Source organism: Anguilla anguilla, chromosome 11 (assembly GCF_013347855.1).
Source record: "Anguilla anguilla isolate fAngAng1 chromosome 11, fAngAng1.pri, whole genome shotgun sequence".
Taxonomy (NCBI): Eukaryota; Metazoa; Chordata; class Actinopteri; order Anguilliformes; family Anguillidae; genus Anguilla; species Anguilla anguilla.
The window spans coordinates 18,183,587-18,202,054 of record NC_049211.1 but is presented as its reverse complement, the minus strand read 5'-3'; the positions used below and the strand labels follow the sequence as shown (position 1 = coordinate 18,202,054).

Here is an 18,468-nt window from a genome sequence, read left to right as displayed (position 1 = left end):
CATCAAATAGGCCCTGCCATTCTTTCACATCTGTCTTTGACACCGGCCCCACCCTGTCATGCTGTTCTTTATTTATTTCCCTCATCCCTCTCCTTCTCTCTAAAGCAGTTTTTCCCAACTCCTGGGGCACCCCTGTGTATGCTGGTATTTGCTCCACCACAATTTCAATCCAAGAATTTTAACAAGTCGTTAATGTTTCTGAATTAGGTGCTTTTAATGTTTAGAGGGATTGTTTATTTATTATTATTATGCCCAAATAGGTTTGCAATGCCATGAAGAATAAAATTCCCATGTTCATGTTGTGCTTATTGAACTATATCGCAAACAATTACATAAAAAGAGATAACAAATAAAAGACTGAGGTTAATCAATAGGCTCCTAATAAGGTTGTTGAACATGTGTTCAGTTTCTTTTGTAATTTGTCCTTAAGCATATCAACACAATGCAGCTTTGGCTCATTATCATTTGCTTTGTCTTTGAATTCTTCATTATCTCTATCATTACAAGTGTCCACACACTCACCAATGCCTCTTTTTGTGTTTGCTATATAGCACAATAAGCACAATATGACCGTAGGAATTTTATTCTTCATGGCATGCATAGCTATTTCTGACATAATATTGTTTAAGAGAGTAAGTGATCCATGTACACATGACAAGCGCCTAATTAAACTTGTTAAAATTCTTGAATTGCAATTGTGGTTGGAACCAAAACCAGCATACCCAGGGGTACCCCAGGACCAGGTTTGGGAACCACTATTCTAAAGGACAACCACAAACACTCTCGACCACCTTTGCCACATTCTCTCCTTCAAAATAATCATCTGTGAATAATTAAAAAATGATTTCACATTTTTATGAGTGAAATAGAGTGACAAGTCATCATATTTCCATTGGTAAAAACAGCCTGCTTTTATACAGTATCAATTCTGATCCAGTTATTAAGTCTTGTGTAATCCATCCTGTTACAGAATGTATACTACTGAACACAGACTCACACAGAGACCCAGCATCATGATTTATGCTGACCAGAGTTCTCTGAGTTAGCCAGTCAGCCTGACAGGGTTTTGTCAGTCCGCATTAGTTGCAGATAATTTAAGAAGGCAAGTCTTGTTGCCTGTGGTGGACTTCAGCACACACCAAACTCCCCATGAGGGGGGCATCTACCCAGAGAATAAGACATCCTCGATTCTTATCTGGATTTATTTTGATATTTAGGATGTGGTGTGGTGGATTTTGTGAAGTCTTAAAATCCATCTAGTATATGCCATTTTAAATGGGCACTGTGTGCAGTACTCTCAGCTAAAAAGAAACAGTCAAATATTGTTTGTGGTTTCTTTTTTCCATACTTTACATTCAACAATAACTTTACAAGACAAGACAGACAGTACCTCAATGCTTTTAAAAAAAAGAAAAACTTGGGGGAGGGCATGCAGTGCTGATAACTAGCCAGTGTTATTGACTGCTGGTTTGTTCAGTAATCAGTATCTTTGCACTTGATTGATTATAAAGAGGCTGGTAATATCACACTTATGTATTCCTGAGACTAACAGTGATATTCTCCACTTTTGTAAGTCACTGTGGATAAAAATGTATGCTAAATGATTGCAATGTAATGTATATTTCTTAAAGATATTTTACCAATGTTTTGGACACTGGTTTCCAGTGCAGGAGGACAATGTGCATGTGACTCTTAGGACACCAGTGTATTCAGGCTCCTCTAACTGAGTTCCATCTCTCTCTCCAGCCCAGGCTCTTGCTGCGGTCAAGTTTAATGGAGCAACTTTCTGAGCAATCGTTGAAGAAAAGAAGAAAAAAGATATAAGATTTTTTTCCTTTTCCCCCATAAAGTATATTTTTCCATTCAGTTATTTTTGCAACCGTGAAAGAGGATATATTTAGCAAGAAATTTAAAAACCAAATAAAAAAAGCAAAGATTCTTATCAGTATGCAGCTTTGTCCTGCCTAAATCCGAAACAGATTTCTGCCACTGTGGATGAGGGAGGAATGGAAGTGCCAGCCTCCGCACAGCAAGGGGAGCCGCTCCAGTGAGCACAGTTTTACACCCCTCCTACTGTTGAGTCACTGCTTGGAGAAGCAAAGAATCTCTGCTTCAGGAATAAAGATAGTATTTTACAAAGCCTAAAACCAGAGGTGGACAGGCTCACCACAGCCTGCTTTTCTTCAGCAGGAGCAGTGCTGACCAAGTGAGGAGTATTGGCTGGAGTCTCAAAGACATTTCTGAACTTCTTGAGGTTATGGAGGGAAATTTTCCATTTTTGTGACTTTTTGGGTTACCTGGTAGAACTGATCAGAACTCAGAACTATAGCCCAACTTTGTGTAAGTGATGAGCATTCTTCCCTCTGTGTCCTTGGGTTCATGTCTGGAACTGTGAAAGTGCTTTAATGGAAAATATTTAACTGGACTGGTTCTCCTCTGACCCTGGGCCCTTGCATTTTCAGCCATGGAAGCAAGAGGCTGGTATAGATTTTAAAACATCTGCATGACCTCTCACTTCCTGCACTTGTGGCCCCTCCCCTCATGACCAAAAAAAAGGAGTGTTCTTCTTGTGAACAGTTGATAGTTTCACATTATATGGTGTTTGTTAACCCTTCCAGTCTCATTATATTATCCTGGTTTGGGCTTTTAAAAACCTAAACCAGCATAATAACTGCCAAGGCCTTGAATTTATTGGGACATTTCCCCTCTTTGTCCTTTCCACTGTAAGGAATATAACTGTGTCATCATAACAGATCTTCATCTCTGTATCTACCCAGCACATTGCTGTTTCTGCTGTTTCTGGTTTACTTACAGCAACAAAAAAAATTGTTTTCTCACAATTTGGAATGACTTCATTAAAGGTTTTACCCAAGTGATTAACGTGCAATCCTACTTGTGTTACTAAGTGTGAATAAAGTGCATGTAAACTAATGATCTGCGCTATGCTATGATCTTAAAGGGAGTTAAAACCAATTAAATAAAAAGTACACCCCACAGTGTTATACCTGTGAGCTATGACTAGCAGTGAGGTCCATAATGTCTGGGACAAAGATTTTTCATTCAGCTCTGTACTCCACAGTTTTAGATTTGTAATTACACAATATATGTGGTTAAAGTGCAGATTCTCAGCTCTTATTAAAGAGTATATTTATATATTTTGGTCTGACTATGAAAAAATTACAGCACTTTTCCTCAATAGAAAACTTTTTATTATGGTTTAAGGGGAATACATGATATAATTTTATTTTATTTTATGTTTTTTTTTGCCAACCTTGATAAAGTTGAGCAAAAAATAACTATATGTCAATAATTTTGAAGGGAACTACATTACATTTCTCTCTGGGTATATTCCATGTTCCTTTATTTTTTTGTTTTAATAAAATTATTTATCACTTTAAACATAGACATATGTGCCATTGTTACCCAGAGCCTTACTTTGAAAGGCTAAGGAAACAATTTGCATGGCATTGTAATATATTTTCAACTATGAACAAACTATTGTACAGGACTACCACGACACAGCTCTTAAACAACCTGTTTAATGTGTCAGTACTACAGCTGTGCTGCACTTCCAGGTTTGTGAGGTTTGAGAGCTTTCTGAATGGGAATGCAAAATTTTGACTCAAGGAGAGTGCCTGTGTGGTTATGTGATCTCTTACCCTTTTCAGTATTTCATTTCTAGGATTTTAATAAAGGAAACTACTTGTGAGACATCGGTCTGTAGTTTAAAGCTTTTCAAAATGATTTTGAAAAGCTTTAAAAGCTTTATCAACAGATTCATGACAATAAATTAATTAATTAATAAATGATTGGAGATGTTACTTACTGCATGCTGAACCAATGACTTTAATGACTATAAAGATAATGCTGAGGAATATGGAATTATATTGACTTTTGGGAAATGTAAGCCTTGAACACTATGTTGCAATTGCAATACATTATTAATTTGTTGGCGGAATTATTATTATTATTATTATTATTATTATTATTATTATTATTATTATTATCATTATTATTACCTAAATGAATTTTTATCAAATCTGGTCACAATGTTTCTAATAATTGTGCTGCACAACATATATTTTAAAGAGGTTTACAGAATTGGTTTACATTGATTTCATGAATTAAATGGATGAAGTATTTTTCCAAACTGAATATACAGTACATACATCCTTCAATGGATTTCCTGTTTTGGATAAATAAATAAATAAATGGATAAATAAATAAATCCCCCACAGGGTTCTTCCAAGGGTTCTAGAGTCACTCAAGGCATGCTTAAGACTTTGTCAATAATGAGCGGAGAGCAGAGATGTTGGTATTATACTTTTGCAAGAGGCCTGTATACCATATACTGTAGCAAGGCTGTCCAATCCCGTCCCTGGAGATCTACCATCCTGTAGGTTTTAATTTTAAGTATAATTTGGCACACCTGATCCTACTCATTAGCAGCTCAATGTGGTATCTAGCGGTTGAATGTGGTGTGCTTTGTTAGGGTTGTGCAGACCTGCTCTCTTGGCTATTGATTCTATAGAGAAACCAAATGCTCAACTTTGCCTTCTTAGCATTTTCAACATTCCAGCTTGTTACAACTTGTGGAATTCATGATAAAGAGTGGACATATCAGTCATACAGTAAGTATCATTAAAACCCTTGTTGCCACCTGGAATGGAACAAAAGAAATTCAGAAGTCGACAATCTGATTTGCCTGAAGATTCTGAGGCCTGTAACAGTTTGTGTAGAAGTACCCAGCGAACACCTGTATGTCTATGTCTCCTATAGAGTGTTTCTTTTTTAAAATAGGTTGCATCTGGTATTCAATGCTGTCAATGTTAATCTATTGCACAGAAATTTATTTTACACTTCAATAAAATGTGTTTGAAGAAAACTATGCCTAGTTTACAATGTGTAATGTGTATTACTATTATTATTATTATTATAATTAGTAGTAGTAGTAGTAGTAGCAGTAGTAGTAGTAGTATGTGTGTAATATATTGTTGTTGTTGTTGTTGAAAATGAATTACACTTGTGCCTCTGGTATGAGGTTCCATGCTACCTAGTGATCAGGAAAGGATTGTCTGCTCTAAACACATCCTGTAAACCCCAACACATTCAATACTGTTGCTCCCAACTTATAAACCTTGGTCTTGACTCAATTTCCATTTGCATTAACTTTAGGTCACAAGAAAATTCATATTGCAGTTTTCTTAACAGTTTGGTTAGTTCAGTAATCTCCAATACAAACCTTTTGAATTATGGTTCTGAAAAAAATGTGCATTTAGTTAAAGCTAAGGTCAAATGTTGATCAAATCCAGGTCTTTCATCTGTTGATGAAAATATATATTTGGGAAAAAATCAAGTATTGCAGGACATAAAAATCCTTCTAAGACAATAACAGTATAATAATAAGCAGGCGTATAAGAAGAAATACATAAAAACTGAACAGTATTGCTTGCATATGATCACACTCCTAAGAATTAGAATGCTCAGAATGAAGGTTCATTGTAAAGTATACTGTAAAATATAAATGTGGTGGCATTGTTAAGTTAACTTGCAATGGCTCAACTTAATGATTGATCACTACCTGGGGCACCATAAGGAGGGATAGGACAATTCCAAGAGCCCTAATTGACAAATGTCCTCAAAAAATATTAGCACATGTGCTTTCCTGGGGTGGTGGGGCCCAATGTCAGATCTTTTCATGGGGCCCAAAATCCCTCACAGAGACAAAGGCCAAAGCACACTAAATGTAATTGTTACCAGAGCTGTAAAGTATATATATGTAATTATAAATGTCTAAATAATTAGACATATCACAATATTTTAAAAAGGTATAAGTGCCTTGTTTGGACACAGAAAATGACACTCATCCACATTAAAATGATACTCATCCACACTAATAATATCATTTTATTTTATTATGGACATGATCCAACAAAAGAAATTAGTTGCAATTAACATATATCCACTGAATCACATACCTTTAAAAGACAAACCCTACCTGCAGCTGGGCAAGTTAAGTTTAACATAATGCTTCAGGCATCATTAGAGATTGAAAAGAGACATTTCTTTACAACTGCTGGGGCAAACACTTCAGTCCAATTATTGGACTGCATATTATGCATATTATGCTGACAGAACTGTGCATATTATGCTAACAGAACTGAAATTAGGTTATGATAAAATCTACACATCCTTAAATAACCTGTACATGTATATGTGCTCCAAAAATGTTTCTAAGCAATTGCAACAGATATAAATACCAGTATATGTTAAATGTGCATGGTTAGTTAAATGGATTTACACCAATTACATCCAAGGTTTAAAATGAGCATATGTCATGTGTTTCTTGGTACTAGTGTGGCAAAGATATTTGGTAAATTGACTCTGAACATTGCACGTTTAAATCTCAGGGCGGACACTGCTGTTGTACTCTTGAGCAAGGTACTTAATCTGAAATTCTTGTGTCAACTTCATTTTTAAGGAAGTTCCGTTATGTTTAGGTCTGTGCAGTTGGACTCTATAACACCCATTTGATATACTGGGATAAGTAAAAAACAGTAACAGTTTATAGCAGAGGGACACACCAGGCCTTGTCCCACCAGGGGTAGGGCGCGATTAAGTCAGCCAGAGTTCCCCTGGTTACTACTATATTTGTTCCTTTCAGTGACATCCTAGAGACCCACTGGTAACCAGCTGTAACAGTGGCATGCATATCCTCCCATTGGCATTACCTCTAGGTAACATGGCTAAACACAGTCATGGACTTGCAGCCAAGTACATTTTTATTTTACCTTTATTTTACCAGGCATGTCAGTTAAGATCAGAATTTACAATGAGGGCCTGGCAAGGATACTGAAGAAGTGCTTCTGCTTTAGCTAACAGAACAGAACTTCTGGTGCATATTTGTGGTAATTTACGGGCAAATCCAAATTAAGGAAAAGTAGAATAAAAAGAAGAAAATGTTTTTTTAAGGGGTTGGATGCTATTTTTGTGTATCCATTCTCTCATACTGGTAATGGATTAAAAAAAATTGTAGTGAAGTCTTCTTCACAGACATTGTTCCACACTAATCCTTCAGGGTCAACAGTAGTAAGTTGTGTGTGTGTGTGTGTGTGTGTGTGTGTGTTTCCAGGTGTTTATTATTTCTGTTAAACAACAAGACATATTGTATATGACATGTTCTGGGAGAAATTATTATGATCTATTATAAATTTTTAAACTCCTGAATTTTACAGTTGTCTACTGCACGACGATTTCAGTCCTTCAAAAAAAAATAGAGAATAGATTAGAGAAATAGATTAGAGAAATAGATTAGAGAAATGTATTTTGGTATTTTGTAAGGCTACAAATAATAGCTTTGAGTGAAATGCCCACCCACCCCCAAACCCCCCACAGTAAAGAAAGTCACTCACATGGCTGTCATTGAGTGACAGTCTTGCGGCTCTAGGCTGTGCTGCATGAAGCCAACCTGCAACACAAGAACCATGTTGAATGTACAGTATTAAATTACAATAAATAAAGTGGTTACACAAAAAAAATTTAAACGCTTATTTCAGATGCTCAGTGCTCAGTATGTGACAAAATGTTTTTCATAATCTCTTTTTGATATAGGAACTGTTTAACTGCAATTGATTGGATGTAAAAAAAAAATGAAACGACTCTTTACCATTTTAAATCGAAGCCCTTTAAGTGGATTTGCCCTTGCTATGTTCACTGGCAGTTTTTATAAACTATAAATTATTGAGTGCTGTAATTTAAGTAGAATACCTAACATGTATAGGTTACTAATGTAGGCTAATAGACTGCACATATCAAAGAGTCACTTGCAAACATCATGGGCTCATTCCAGTCGCTTATTTTATCCGTCCTGGCCCCCTGGTCCTCACCTGACCTGGAAATTGTTTGAGGTCCGCCATCCTTAAGGACATTCCAAAGACTAAATGGTCCTTGGAGCAGCAAGGAGCTGGGAGGCTCCTGGTGGATGCTTCACTGAGGATACATGAGTGCATCCTTTGCAGAAGTATTTTTTCGGAATGTGTGACATATAAAAGATCGACCTGTGGATCAACCTCTCCACATCTGCAACGTTTGTAATTGATATGGTTTCAAACTATTGCTTGAAAGGACGTTCCATTTGCCTAATACACATTTCCTCAACTCCTCTAGCATCACATCCATTCCTCACATCCTTTCCTTGTGTCCTCCAGTGGGTGGAGCTAAAGAACGAGGAAAGGATGTGAAGAAAGGATGTAAGGAGTGAAAATAAGCGATTGGAATGAACCGAATGGCTCCTTAGCTTAAGAAGCTCCATAATTTACTGCAACAGTTGACTTACTGAAGGTTCTGTGCTGTGTGCCTGGGCCAGAACAGGCTTTTTACATTGCTGCCAGGAAATGGGAGCCAAATGAACAAATCTTTACACAAAGGCAGCCAGAGTCCTATGGGTATCCAAAAGATCTCAGACACTTATTGAGCGGGGTGTAGTTGGATCCTGCACCGCTGGTTCATCTCCATAAATGGGTGTCATTTATTGATTTACTGTAGAATACATCTTATGGCATAAATTACAGGAGAACTATCATGATTACTAAAATATCTTACAATTTATAAAACTGACTTCAGAACCATCCAAGTATATCATTATGTATCCACAGTTACCATATTCTCATATTGAAATAAACATGTTCATTCTTTGTGTCGCTTGTGAATTTTATACACAATAAATATATTTTAAAAATCATATAGTATCAATCTCATAAAATTTCTGTAAATGGCTTTACAAATCTGTAGGAAAAATGAGTGAGAGGAAGTGAGAAAATGAAATAATAATAATAATAATAATAATAATAATAATAATAATAATAATAAAAACCACAAGCTCCAATGTGGTTCAGTGAAACAGTGTGTCTGTACCTTCTGTCGTCTGAGACAGTAGATGGCAGATATGAACAGTAGTCCTCCACACACTGGTGCCATTATATAGGCAAGTGTGTTTGAGTCATGTGACCCTTCAGGATCCCCGCTCCGGAAGTGTATCCCTGCATCTTGTCCCAGTGGAACTGCTGGAGAGAGAGGGTTTTGTGAGGTGAGGATCTCAGCAGTGCTTAGACAGTGTATTTTGATTCCTAAATGCAACACTGTGCCCATCGTTAGCTAGAAAGCTGAGCAAACCACTGATCAGCAGTATTATATTGTTAGATTGAAGTTACAATGTTAGATCAGCATTGTTAGATGCCACCAAACTCATTAGTTTTGGCAGTATATAACAAGATAAGGAGGCTTCCCCAAATGATCATCATTACCAGTGGGTGGGAATCAAAGTTGCTTCTTCCTCTTTGACAGCTCATATAAAAACAAAGAAAATCAGCATACTGATGGAATCCATCGGATGCAGCTGACTGAGCCAGAGTCCACGGGAGTGAATTTATCATGCAGGGCTCAGAGTCTGCAATTCAGAGAAGCCATCGGTAAGACACAAAGGAGAGAACAATCTAGGGTGGCCATACTCTACCTGAGCCCACTACATCATTGTTAGCGGTCTTGCGGAAAAGTGCCTCGAGTTCCGGGTCAGGCGAGGAGGTTGGGCGAACTGCAGGTGTGGGCAGACCACGCAACTGCCCAGTGTCATCACTCAACCAAGTCTTTGGAGTGTCTTTCTCTCTGGCTATCATCATGGAAATGGCGGGCGGTAGCTGAGAGGTGGAAGTAGTTGCTCTCTGGGGATAGGCTGGGTTGGTCGACAGATCCGCTCGTGACCTGTCCTGTCTGGGTTTTACTGATCGCTTGGCCAGCAGGACCGGTGCATTAGCCCGCGGCCTCCTGGGGGTCCCCTCCACCTGAAACTCCTGCAGCGGGACAGGTGTGGACGGATTGCCTACAAACACCTGTGAGGGGATGGTGGCGATCCTTGGCCCAAAGGATGCGTGGCTTACAGGCAAATCTGTCACCACATTGTTTGTTCTACTAGTACTTCGGGCAGGATCCCTAGAAATGCCCGATGCTGTACTCATGGACTGCTCCCCCAAATCAGTAGTGCTGACAGATAATTCCATAACACTAGTGCCTTCCTGTGACCTGTAGTGTATGGCTTCAGAAAAGACAGAGCTAGTGTCAGATTCAGTGCCAAATGGTCGGGTCTCCTTCATAGGGGGAAATGCCATCATTTTAAAAGAGGATGTGGAGCTAAGCCCAGTTGAATGCTTAGCACCAACAGCTGTGAGCAACGGCAACTCGGCAGATGGAATAAAGACCCCACCCTTCTGCCTGTTTCCTGAGTCTGTACCATGGGCCATTTTGAAGCTGGTACTCCCCATTTCCCAGTGGACAGCCATGGGTTCAAGGGTCCCCTGCAACAGTGGGTCCCATCCAGGAGCCTCAGAGGAAAAGGATGGGATTTCAGGGGTTTGTGAGGGAAGGCTGGAGTCTGTCATAGACACCAGATGAGAGTCCCCATAATCCACAGTGGGATTAAAGCATCGGCACTCAGCAGCACCTACAGAGAACCCAGGAAAGAGATGAAATGCCCTGAGAGTAGTTATGACATTATTAATATGAACCAGCAATGAGTTAGTAGATTGTGATGGGTCAGTGTGGGAAAATGAATGGAGAGGTATAATGTGCTGAATTAATGAAACACTGAAGTGAAGAGAGATTCCACTGCAGCACTACCGAACAGAAGTGCATCAATGGGAAAAAACCCCTCACTTACCCAACATGTAAAATAAATTTAGTCGATTTAATTAGTGAATTATTATCGAAGATATCAATAAATTAATTAAATTCATAGATCAAACTTTATGAAATGCACAACTCACAATAAGATTAAATTTAAGAAATGTATCAAATTACAACAAATATTCATGTCTAATCTAAAGATGAGGTTCAACTACCTTTAAAAAAATGTTACAAACATGGGCCCTTTTCTTCCCAAAATAATCCCATAAAACCAAGATCAGAGTCCAAAAATCAAAAGAGCAATATGTTGCAGAAATCCATGAAAATGTAAAAATGCCAGGTGAGTTGTAAGACAAAAATGTCAGATCCTGCATGCACCAAACACCACACAGCATTAGGCCCAGATGTAAAGTTTAGATTTTGCAGATGCAATCCAAATCTGCAAAGCACGGGGGATTTTTTTTTTTTAATTAGGGTCTCCCAAGTGGCACAAAGTCAAAATTAGAGTGCACAACATTGTGTATGACAGCACCAACAAGAAAACTGTTCTAAATATACTTATTGTCTTGGCTGTTGGCCTGACACCTAGATATGCTGACCCATTCAAAATCTACCCTCTTCCTGCTCCTCTGCAGTCTCCTGTTTACTTCTACATTTCTCTGAACAAGTTCTTGTTTTCTACATGTTTAGCAGCAAACAAGAGTGGATTTATACGTTTTGTGTTATTAAGTTGGATATTTACTGAAGCGACTGAAGTCAGCACAATGATAGTGCCTCACCCTAGGAATCAAACCTGCAACCTCGGGCTTATGATTCAGTTTACACTTCTTTTCCTCCTCCCCTCTTTTTTATCTGTCTGTTTGCCATTTCGTCTCAACCAGTACTGTATTTACTCGAATCTGGCAACACCACAATAGAATTAGACCACATAACTGCACTAACTGCCTGTTTGCATTCCACCATTTGTCCTCTTTAATGAGAGATTCTACTGCTTGGCAAATCTGGTCTCTTCTACAATGTTACCATAGTACTTGTTATCCTTCAAGGGCTTCATGCTTGGTGTTCTTTCTGAGCATTGAATTAACCATTTGGCATGTCTCCATTTTTTAGCTGAGATTTCTGAACTGTGATGTATGTTTTCTGTCTTGTGTGCCAAGACAGTGTGAGCACCATGGTGTGCTGGGGAAAACAAACTGGACCAGTCTCATGGTATGTAAATATACTAGAAAAAAATATAGCAGTGAAAGTCAGCAGAGTAAGACCATAACGTTTGTTGTTTTTTTCTTTTGGTCGCACCTGTGGTCTGGGAGAGGGGTGTGGTGAATTGGAGTTCATCCTTAGCATACTCTTCCTCACAGCTCCAGTCCACTGGTATGTTTCTAGTGGACATTAGCTCCAGGTAGAGTGAGAAGACCTCCAGAACTTTGTTCAGTGCTTCTCTGGGTGAACCTCTGTGGGTTTTGGAAAACTTTGCTGGATCATCCTGGAAAAGAATATTGACACATCACTACAGAATATCCAGAGTCAATTTCATACTGTAGCTTGCAGCAGTACTGAGATGAATATTTTATGAACAATGCTGAAAGGGAATTTGAACCTTCATTCTTTCAATAATAATTACAGATATAACTGCTGGTCTGTTACATTGCTGTGAAAAATTATTTGCACATGATTTCCTCTATTATTACACATTTGTCACAATGAATGATTACAGGTCTTTAGACAAAATGTAATATTACACAAAGAGAACCTGAGTAAACACAAAACACATTTTTAAAATTATTGTTTCATTTGTTTAATGAAAAAAGTTTCAAACACCCATATCACCCATGGGAAAAAGTAATTGCCCACGTAAATAACTGGTTGTGCCACATTAACCAGCTATAACTGCAACCAAATGCTACCAAATCCTATGATTCTATGAGTCTTTCACATCACTGTGGAGGAATTTTAGCCCATTGTTCTTGCCAGAACTGCTTTAATTCAGACAAATTGGTTGGTTTCCTAGCATTAACTGTGTGTTTTAAGGTCCTGCTACAGCATCTCCATTGGGTCAGGACTTTGACTAGGCCGCCATGTTTGACTGTTGCTATGATGTTCTTACTGTGAAATGTGGTATTTGCTTTATACCAGACAAAATTACCCTATGTCATCAAAAAAGATCCACCTGTAACTCATCTGTCTATTCCCAAAAGGGTTGGGAATCATCCAGGTGCTTTTTTAACCATGTTTCTTTTGGTTAGCAGTGGTTTCTGCCTTGCTCCTCTTCCATGAATCCCACTTTTGCTCAAGGTTACAACAGCAATGCAATGACTGGGAATTTAACCTACAAGCCCACTAAAAAAAGTCCAGTTTCCCTAAACATTATATTACACTGCTGCTTTGCTCTGGAACCAAACAAGTGGGCACTCACCTCAAGCTCCACATTGATTGGTGGGATGCACTTTTGTGAGTACATGTTGTGCATCAGCGCTTTCATGGCCTCTACATAGCGTCCATTGTCTGAGCTCCTGGCAAACCTGAAGTGAGTGTCGATAAGTTCTAGAATTTGGGGAAATGCAGCTTTGATGTAACACGTGTCACTCTGTGAAGTGAAGAAACATAGCTCATGATGTCTTCTCCCACATACTTTTTGTACATTGCATTATAATACATTACAGTCATGTAGTAGATGCTCTTATACAAAGAAGATCACAAAAGTGGGGTGTTGCTCTCAGTGTTACTCTGAGTACAAAACTGCAATATCACAAATAAGGTGCAGCAGGACTATTTATTATAAATATGTTAGCTGAACAAATCAACAAGTAGAATTGTATACAAAAGTAAACATGTTTACACAGCTAACCTGTCTTCACACAGCTGTACCTATAACATTATCATATAACAATAGCCTATCTTCCTGAGACCCAGTAATTCATTTTTGTCCACTGTAGGGATCACAAGTCTCTGGTCTTAATTTCAAGAATCATACATTTCATTATGCTGAAACTTGCTGGGACATTCAATAAAAATAAATTTATATTTTTGAAAAGGATGTTCACCTGAAAATGTTTTTGTCATCCAAGACATTTGTATTATGTCAAACAATTAAAATACTTAACCTTTTTCTTCTGGGTGTCAGGAGGATAATTATATATACCTACAAAAAACTATCAACTAAACAATTAAATGTTTCAAAAAAAATAATCTTGAGCAAAGCAGTAGTAAATTCAGACAACATTTGCCCTTAATTCTGACTTACAAATAAATGAGTGTAACACATTCTCTTCATACAGTAAATTTGGTTTCTGTGATAGCTGAACACACAAAACTACTTCTGAAAAAAAAAACAGATTTAGCAATTAAGTGAGAAAAAAACACATACCAGATTCCCCTGCTCAGTAAATGTATATGTTATTGAACATCCATTTTTCAACTGGTTCTCAGCCTGTGAAAAAAGTAGGCAATGCATTTCAACATGATGTGAACAGCATTCTAAATCTTTCTACCAAAGTGCAGACCATAGAATGTACAGCATGTCAAAGCCCATCAACCATTAAAAATAGCATGTCCTAGCTCTTTAATATGCCTTTCTCACCATATTTTCAGTTTCAGAAAATTCAGGAAAAAAAATCAAAGAAAAGAGCTCTCTCACCTCCCCAATCTAGAAACCAAAACTGTATCAGTTAGTGTCTTGCAAAGCCAGTGTATTTTCACAGCTGAAGAAGTAATGCTTTGTACACTGTGAATGCACAAAGCACAACTGAGTAGAAGCTTACCGTAAATCAGCGCTCTGAAAAAAAAAAAAAACCACCCCTGACACGAGCAGTTTGGCCCTCCTCTTGTTGTTTAGATAAACGCTTTGACTGCTTATGTAGGCCAGATTCAGGGCACAATAATCACATATCCCACGGGGACATGATACATCTGCATTCTGTGAATCATTGCACTGGGATCCTACTGCATGTGATGGTGTTATGCACAACGGTCTTTGTATGTAACAGGCGTGTTTTGGAAAGAGATGACTCGAAACATGTAATACATTAACATTATCAGTAGCATTTGGTGTCCTGGAGGACCGTGGGAAATTCCCGAGTGGCATCACAGCAAACTCACCTGCTCATTTTGTTTCTAATTTAGTGGAACAACTTTAACCACCTTACTGCCTCTTTGATGCTCTGACTAGCTAACCAAGCCACAGCTACCTCTCCACAGAAGAGCTCATTTTACCCTTCATTCCAAAACTGAATATGTAATAATGCATGCTACTGTATAACAATCCCAAAGTAATTACATAAAAAAGCAGTGCCAAAGGGTGGGAATAGATGGATTCATAATTAATTCCAAGACCCAGTCTGAAGTGATGGGACATTTGTGTTTATATTTGGGTCAAAATGTTTACATTTTCCTGATGATACAACTGTATTCTGTAGCTGGAGCAGACCTGCAGTGTACTGCATTACCTCCAGCCTACATCAATACCTTTCCCCTCAGGTGTCTTACCAGACGCCTGACTGTGTCCAGGTGATCCTTCCTCACTGAGTACCTGCAGGGACCAGGGACGTCAGCCACGGTCAGATGGAGACAGAGGAGAACTAAACACAGGCCCTTAACCTGCAAATAAAACACAACATAAACACAGCACATCATTCAAACCAGGTACTATTAGGGAGAAATGATCCCTCAAGGATGACTGCTACTACTTCCAAGTAGTAGTACTATTACAACTACTTACTACTATTGTTACTGCTAACTACCTACTTCTTACTACGACTGCTACACTACTACTGTTACTACTACTACTCCCACTAATAATAATAATAATAATAATAATAATAATAATACAGTATCATAATCTTGGGGCAATACATGTATACCATCAATAAAACAATAATTTATTCTTTTATTCATTTATCCTGTCAATAAATTATTCATTCACGTGGTTGAAATAGTTTTTTAATTCATTTTTCTGCACCTAAAATACACAGGGCCAGCCAGGTGTAGTGTACTTAACTGGAGCTTAAATCTCATGTTTAAACCCTGAGACCACAGAGTAGAGCGGCAGATCCTTATTTATCTGATTTGGATAGCTGTTGCAGTTCCATGGTTTTGTGGTTTAAGCCTCAGGTTTAAACTCCTGCTAAGTACATTGCAATGAACCCTATTCATTTTGCTCATCCAGAGTACCAAACTAGGGCAGTGGTTTTCAGATCAGTCCTGGGAGATCTCAGAGTATGCTGGTATTGGTCACACCCAATCTCTTGCTCAATTATGAGTGTTGAACACATGTGTTTAAGTTCTTTCATAATTTTTTCTTTGAACTTATGAACACCATACACGATTGGCTCATCATTTCCTTTGACTCTGGATTCTTTATTACCAACCATATTGTTCGTTTTATTGGTCATGTTTCCACACTTTCACTATATAGGCAATTACTGATTCACCCCAGTCTATAATTTGCATATCACATGGGCAAAAAGAACATTAACCCAAAACAGTTACACTTTCCCAGTTTCCCAGTATGAGATGACATTCCAGGCAATTCCATGTATTCACAGAGGGGAGGGTAAAACAAACTCAATCATCCCGTGAGCTAGCTAAAACTGTTAGATTTTCTTTTAATAATATTCTTCCATGATTGTGCACAAATGTTATTCTTCAACCAATTAAACAATGTGAAATCATTTCACCCTATGCCTGAAATCTTGCATTCCAGGTAGGAAATATTGGTAATTGAACATATGAGTACTGCATCCATTGAGATTATTCCAAAAATTATACTGTAGGTAAATAAGTCACAAATAAATATATACAAATAGGAATAGGTAACAATGTATACATTTTCAATATCCATGTCATCATGTTGCCACTTGACAGTTTAGCACAGTTTGACCTTAGCCAAAAGGTTTACAGCTACAGATTACAATTACAGTCTGGACTTACAAACAACATTCATGTCCAGTTAGGACGTGAAAGTAGTCCTTCATTGATGTGGTTAATTTTGCCTTGTGGTGTGGATAGAGTGAGACTGACTGCCTAATCTGCTTATATGATTTTTGATCATTCAGATAACAATTTGTAATCTGTGTTACTAATTGATGTCCAAATCCAGGAGTTTGCTGAACTCCCAAGTCTTGTGTCCTCTGTACATCAATTTATTTTGCTACTAAATAAGGAAGAGCAGTGTTTGAACTTGCCAGTACTCTTGGATGTACATCATGCAGTCAGAGGTTTTTGTCATGTTTATAGTTCTTGTACTTCACCATCTCTTTGTCTCAATACTCTCAAACACATCCAAGGAACTTGATGTATTTGAAGATGTATTTGTAACTTGTGTCTGATATATCCTAATTTTTCATTTAACTTTGCTTCTCTGACACCTCTCTTACAACTTTTCCTAGTCCAGCATACTTTAAAATAATCTATGCAAAACCCTGAAATTTTTTTCTGTAAATCTGAGCCACTCTGTTTTAGTTTTACCATATTACTTTTGTCTTCCTAAAATATGCAAAAATAGAAATATTCTTAATATTTCTTGGATAATCCAAGATAGTAAAATTTCACTTCTCTGGATTTTAAAAATATTCTTTTGCCCACTAGCAGATGATTGGCTTTTATGGACCAATTACACTTCACATAAACAACATAAAGCCATCATAAAACATACATAACACCTTTACATTGGCATTATTTGAAAAAGCATTGTAAACCATTCATAAGCAGGTAGTTTTATGCTTGATGCAGAGGTACTGTAGGTAATCCAGAATCCAGACACACAAATGCAAATTCATTACCTTCAAACTCTTAACATAAATATCTATTTTAAAAATGCTGTTAAACAAAGGTTTTATTTTAAAAAATATTTTCCTACCTTGACTTTGCACAGAATGTTGATTGATTTGTGTGTTGTCATCTGGCTCACCTATTTAAATAGAGAAGAGCAGTGTCTTCTTTTAGATTCATTGGAGCAGGCATATAATCTTTTTTTATTTGTATTGTTGTCGTTGTTGTTGTTGTTTGTTTATTTAATTAGCTCTGCATCAAGCGACTTGCTGTCTATCTGAGCAAATCTGCCAATTCCAACCCTCCCCCCCAAAAAAAGAAAGATCTTGAAGCCAACTCCCTACCACCTCAAGAGTTTCCCCAACAGTCGGGGATCATATTGGCAATCTACACCGCTTTCTTTAGGAGTGAGAGAGCAAGACAGTAACATAGAGAGACTGACTGCCTTCTCTGGTGCTTCTGCTTATAAGACCTCCTCTCTCTCATGTGGTTTATAGGAAATATTGGCTCATGGCTTTGGCCAGAATTCAGCAGCTGCCTGTGCACTTGGCCACGATTGGTCAAGCTGAGAGAATGACCTCTGTCGGCCGGACGTGGTAGTGCCATAATCCACTGTCTTTTCCTGTGAATTTGGGTGAGGTTCAGTTTCAGTTGGAGCTGGTGGTGTGGTTTAGCAGATTCCTTATTCTGTTCTGAATTAACAAAGAGGTGTCTCATCCACATATTAATGCATCCACAGGTGGGGAAGTCACGTCTTATTTTTTATTAAAGGACAAACATGGATTGGATTGGCTTATCTTTTTATTAAAGGATAAACAAAATTTACAAAATATCAGAATGCTTTTCTTACAAGAGAACATAATACCTGTTGCAAAATAATTTGCATTTTTCCCCTTATTCACCCTGAGATGGTTCCAGCATATCTAAGGATATTTCCTTATCTTTCTACGATTTTGTATGCTCCACACAGTGAGTGTCATGCCTCCTTTGCTTTTCCCAAAAGCTATGGAAATGCATAGCCTGCACACT

The 18,468-nt window shown here is 37.9% G+C and overlaps 2 protein-coding genes across 17 annotated transcripts in view; one reads left to right on the top strand and one right to left on the bottom strand.

The window, feature by feature from the left end:
- The window catches only part of LOC118207587 (pleckstrin homology domain-containing family A member 6-like), a 63,288-nt gene extending 60,411 nt beyond the window's left edge, over nt 1-2,877 (top strand). For all 13 annotated transcript variants that reach the window (XM_035381336.1, XM_035381329.1, XM_035381335.1 and 10 more), the window contains one exon: nt 1,747-2,877. Coding sequence is in view for 1 of the 13 variants with exons in the window: in XM_035381333.1 (XP_035237224.1) it covers nt 1,747-1,790 (44 nt within the window). In the remaining 12 variants the exon portion in view is untranslated. The remainder of the gene's footprint in view (nt 1-1,746) is intronic.
- Nucleotides 2,878-5,889: 3,012 nt separating this feature from the next.
- LOC118208353 lies at nt 5,890-17,912 on the bottom strand. Of its 4 annotated transcripts, none has more exons than XM_035382943.1 (10): nt 17,528-17,912; nt 15,157-15,267; nt 14,039-14,101; nt 13,088-13,258; nt 11,971-12,157; nt 9,512-10,492; nt 8,914-9,062; nt 8,336-8,383; nt 7,413-7,468; nt 5,890-7,261 (listed from the first exon to the last, which is right to left on the bottom strand). In XM_035382943.1, the coding sequence occupies exons 1-10, from the start codon at nt 17,567-17,569 to the stop codon at nt 7,240-7,242; spliced, it is 1,830 nt and encodes a 609-aa protein (XP_035238834.1). In that variant the 5' UTR covers nt 17,570-17,912; the 3' UTR covers nt 5,890-7,239. The 4 variants fall into 4 exon arrangements, with proteins under 4 accessions (XP_035238834.1, XP_035238835.1, XP_035238836.1 ...); XM_035382944.1 differs by having other exon boundaries at nt 8,914-9,059; XM_035382945.1 differs by lacking the exon at nt 8,336-8,383.
- Between the last annotated feature and the right edge of the window lie 556 nt (nt 17,913-18,468).